We start from the raw sequence: 5,175 nt of genomic DNA on the forward strand, positions 1-5,175 counted from the left end.
TGACATCTAAAGCCACAACTATGCTTCTGTGAGTAAATTTTCATTTAAAAAAAGTGTAAAATTGTATCCCCCCACCACACACACACACACACACACACACACACACACACACCCACACACACTGTCAGCATAATAAGAACTGTGGATCTAAAGGAGGCCCCCTGCCATCCCTCAGCTGGGAATAGCAGAATAGACAGAAGAGAAAAAGATAAAGCGACAGGCAGAAAAGGAGATTGTATTGATGTGTGTATGTGCTTGTTATAGCCACATGTACAACGCTCATACAACAGAATCCACAAAGACTCAGATGTACTGTATCCCCCCACCACACACACACACACACACACACACACACACACACACACACACACTGTAAGCATAATCAGAGCTGAAGTATGTTCATTTTTCTCCAAGGCCCCTGGTATAAGTACAGTCTATGTGCAGAGTTATTGTATGTACGGATGGAGTGCTACAATGTGCATCAGACACAGGAGGGAGAACTTAATTAAAGAAAACAACGCTGTCAAATACATTAGGCAGAGGTACACACTTAAGGGCATATGGTTTTAGTACTATACCATCGGGTTGGAGAAAAGCACACAACCATACCTCAAAGCTCTAAGCCATGCTAATGAAATCACTCCCTTTCTATCCCACTGAGAGCAAACACAAATGTTTGCAGACATCACACAGTCTGTTCATATTCCTGCACCACACTGGGCTGTCATGGAAGTGGTAGTGCCCTGACTGCAGCGCTGTGTGCTTGTCTGCATAAAGACACTGTCAGCATTAAACAGTAAGTAAGAATAGGTGGTAAATTGTCAGTCAGTCTTTGTAGTGTTATTATTTTTGATTTATTTTATCCGATCTAATTTAGCTCGTCTCAAATTAATATTATCATGCAACAGTTTGGTGGTGGCGTTTTTTAAAAAACCTTCCATGTAAATAAATGGCAGCAACAATGTGAGTATAACCTCACTTTATAATTATAGACAAAATGATCATCATTCATCTAGAATGCTCGGCCTGGCTGGAAAATTGTTTGTGTGAGGAGCTGACAGTGATGACGCAGGTTAAAATGTATCTTTATTTTAATGTTCTGCCTGTGACATGTTTTGCCAAGGTACAACAGATCAGTTAGATGTAACTGGGCTATTTTTGCTGTTGGACATTTTTTTTCTCTGTAAATTGTAGTCCGCTTTCATATTTTAACAATGGCTTTCAAGAATTTTTGTATTATTGCAGCCTGATTCACTTAATGTTTTTGGGTTTTACATCCTGACACACATGGCTGACTTTCTGCAGGGGGCATGCCCAGGGCATATTCAGGCACTGATCTAGTTGCTGTGTTGCATCCAGCCAATGAAACAAAGTATGTTTGTGTATTTAGAATTGTATTACTAAAGAGCTGCCTCTATATTATGCAAATGCATTAGTTTGAGCCTACAGTTTACTGTAAGTTATACAGGAAATGCAAATGCTAAAAGTGGCTTACATTGTGTTTATTAAAAATAAAGTGATTTAAAATGGCAGTATCATTTCCCAGTTACCTCTCTGTACCATTAAATCAAACAAGTTCCTAACACACACTAATACAAGGCTGCTGGCATGTTTTACTGCTTTTTTAAATGATATTGCTTTAATATGCTGCAGGCGTTTATCTAAGGCAAAATACACAAACCAAATGTAGCCTACACATTCCTAACTAAACAACAACCCTTAATATATGGAAAACTGAATATAACTTGTTACAAACACATCATAAATTGCTGGTGGGCTGAAGGACCAGTAAATCCTACCATGTGACCAGTAAAATCATATCTTTCCTAATGTATACATATGTCATACATGCCAAATGACAAACTGCCAACATGCACACTGACAGTCGTTAAGTTAATAAGGCAGAACAATAAAACATATACCTCAGCAGCTCGACATTAGAGGCATATAGGGAGGAAGAATGACCACAGTCGTCCATGCAATAAGGCAACCATCTCATTTATGGCAATTAGGCTGCACAAAGCCTGATGGAGAACAGGGCCCGAGTCCTGCCATCATCGGCAGCATTTGTCACATCTCATCCCTGCTGCGCTGACTGTCTCGCGAGGCCGCAGACAAGACATGCCATCAGAGGGCCAATTTAAAATGCCTGTTGTTGTGACGTGCGGCTAAATTGTAATTGAAAGACTGGGGTGGATTACTTAGTCACTCTCTGACTAGCAGAAACAGACTGACCTGATGTAAAATGTTTGGTCAAAAATAACAAATTATTATAGATATGCTGATTAAGGAAGGGCACCTGTGGGATTAAAAGTAACCATTTTCTTTAGTTTCATGAGTTAAAAATAATTATAAATAATTAATGCCGCTGCTGTTCTCAAACTCATTCAACTTTTGTGGAGTGCTGTGATGGAAAGAAGTATATTTAGTGGGCTGTCTGAGAAATCAATGGAATGAAAGCATAATTCAATATTGTGTATAGTGACAAATATCTTCTACATCTCCTGTGTCAGTTTTCAGGCTACAGTTAAACAAGGCATCTATTATTTTTGTCAAGTCATATAAATGTAAATCTAAATGGAAATATAATGATTCATTTAAAAAAAAAGGCCACAATATAGCACCTACACCAGTATTGCATACAATGGCAATATAATAATGACAAAGACTCTACAAGCAAGTATTAGTTTCATTTCAGGGCAAATGCTGTCAGACAAGTACAGACAATCAAACACAAAGAAACCAACATATATGTTATAAATAGCCTGTCACCACCTCATGATCACTTCAAACATTCATTTTCAGATGCTTCAATAAATTCATCTACTCCCCAACTTGCAAAGGAAAACTGGTCCTGAAAGGTTCACTGAATTAAGTGGAGCAGGGAGACAGGAGCTGAAATCGTGTTAATAGCCGTCCAGGGTATAAGAGCTTGTCAAGGAAGCCTGCAATCACCCAAATACCCAGAGACAAGTCCCGGGTGCCCCGGGCAGCTTTTGCACCATTCCCCTCAGCGCCACCAACCCCACTGTGCGCCCACCAGCCCCACTGAGCTCGTTTAGACCTATTTCTTCATGTCATAGGCTTCTCGTGCAAGAAAAGGAAGTTGTCAACTCATTTTAGAAGGGCCACTCAGAGGGTGAGAACTGGAAAGAATTTTAGCAGTGTGAGGCTAGCCATGTCTTTGTACTTGTCCATGGAGAGTTACAATTTACTCTTCATTTTCATATTATAGCCATTTTTAAAACACATCCCTTTATTTTAATGCTCTGTGTTAAAAACTAGACAGATTTTCATTTAGTTTTAAACTATCATATACACATGATTAAATGGTTGTTGAAATAAAGCAAACAGGTCCAAGCATAGATATGATTTTAATTATAAAGACATATAAACAATATATGAAATCCATGTTGCAACACAACCAAAACGCTTCTTCAGTGTATAGGCTGTAGTTATATAACAATAAGTCTAGCCGGGCTTGGAGCAAGTTATTTTCCACAGTTGGACAATACAATCATGTGTGATGTGCAATAACTTAAAAGACACACTTGTCAACACATCATTTCAGAAATTATATCAGCCAGTGTTACAAATGATTTTTCCCACAGCGTCAGTAGTCAGAGTCCTTTCATAATAGCTGTATTAAATCTAAATGTCTAAATTAGGGCGCACTTCTTGACATTTCTGCTTTTGTTATTGTTATTTGATGTTGCATAGATTACAAATAAAAGCTGATAAAAGGGCATTCCTATAATTTGCCCACAATTGTAATTTGGACATGGCCTCATAGCGAGAGAAAACTGACAGGGTTTTTGTATTCATCCTATAAGAAGGCCTAAACAGTCTGGTTTCTATGTAGCGCTTCTTAAACCTGGATGAAAACAGCAGTATAATTACCTAACCATATCTTAACATTATGCGTTAGACTAAAATTGGGTTTTTTTTCCACAGAATGATTTAAAAAATAACTAGAATGGGAGAGAGACCGACATGGGCAGTAGGTAAAAGTTCAAGAAAGAGAAGCGAACCAAATCAAGGCTTGTCGTTACAGTGTTTGAAGAGAGTCGACGGTGTCCCAGAATAAGTGGTGCACTTTTCGGCACAGGTGGCCAGAGCAGAGCCCGAGAAAGGGTAGACGGCAGCCTGTCCAAAGGGCGCCAGAGCGGTGGGAATTGGTGAGCTTATGGTCTGTCCCTGGTTCAGATACGCCACCAGCCGCCTCATCTCCTCCAGAGCCTGAGCCTGCATGAGGATATAGTTCTTGGCCAGGAGGAGAGTGGCTATTTTGGAGAGTTTTCTCACCGAGGGGCTGTGGGCGTAGGGGATAACGGCGCGCAGGCCGTCTAGTGCATCGTTCAGGTCATGCATCCTCCTCCTCTCCCGGGCGTTGATGCTGAGCCGCAGGGACCGCTGCTCCTTGGACTTCTTGGCAAGGGGCCCCCCGGGCTTGTCCTCCCCAAACGATGAGCCCCTCTTCCGGGACTCCAGCGAGTCGAAGCCGTCCTCGTCGTCGCTTGTGTGCTCCCCGCCGCTCTCGTTGGACTTGGCGGTCTGTCCGGAGAGGAAGTCGTTGGCCGGTGTGAGCGGGTACCGGCCGGGACTTCCAGCACCATGGCCAGCGCCAAACCCGAAGGCTGACTGCCCGTAGCGCTGCGTCAGGTCGAGGAGCGCGTCGTTGCTGATGGACTTGAGCAGGTTCTCTTCGCTGACATTCATTTTCTCTTCCAGAGTAGATTCTAAGCAGGAAAAGTCGACTCTTCCGCTTTTCTCTTTGATCCTATCTTTAGTTTTGTAGATTGTATAGATTGTACTTGTTTTAAAGATTGTAGGTTGTACTCCTGTCCAAGAGTCGCTGTTTTCTAGGAGTTCCTCTCTTCCCTCACTCCTTTGCTCTGTCACTACAATGACTCTTCAAGAAGGTGGTTGTGAATCTGAAGCTGAGCCTCTACATGCATTCACCTCCTCTGTACACTGCGCTCCCCCCTTGTTGCGCGCATAGCCCACGTTCACCAATACTTCTCTAATTGTGCTCGGTGAGACTGGAGCGCTCGTGTGCCCCTCGTACAGTCGGTTTCCTCTGGCGCGTCTTTCTTGCCCTCCCTCGCCTTGGGCAGATTGTGACTCGCGCTCTGCTCTGCTCTCAAGTTAGTAGGAGCACGAGGCCCGCCGGGA

The 5,175-nt window shown here is 42.4% G+C and overlaps 1 protein-coding gene across 1 annotated transcript; it reads right to left on the minus strand.

Annotated features, from left to right (window-relative positions):
* Nucleotides 1-3,354: 3,354 nt before the first annotated feature.
* bhlhe23 (basic helix-loop-helix family, member e23) lies at nt 3,355-5,148 on the minus strand. The gene has a single exon (XM_020608064.1). The coding sequence runs from the start codon at nt 4,717-4,719 to the stop codon at nt 4,036-4,038; it is 684 nt and encodes a 227-aa protein (XP_020463720.1). The 5' UTR covers nt 4,720-5,148; the 3' UTR covers nt 3,355-4,035.
* Nucleotides 5,149-5,175: the final 27 nt, after the last annotated feature.

The sequence above is a fragment of the Monopterus albus genome, unplaced genomic scaffold, assembly GCF_001952655.1.
Source record: "Monopterus albus unplaced genomic scaffold, M_albus_1.0 scaffold91.1, whole genome shotgun sequence".
Classification (NCBI taxonomy): domain Eukaryota; kingdom Metazoa; phylum Chordata; class Actinopteri; order Synbranchiformes; family Synbranchidae; genus Monopterus; species Monopterus albus.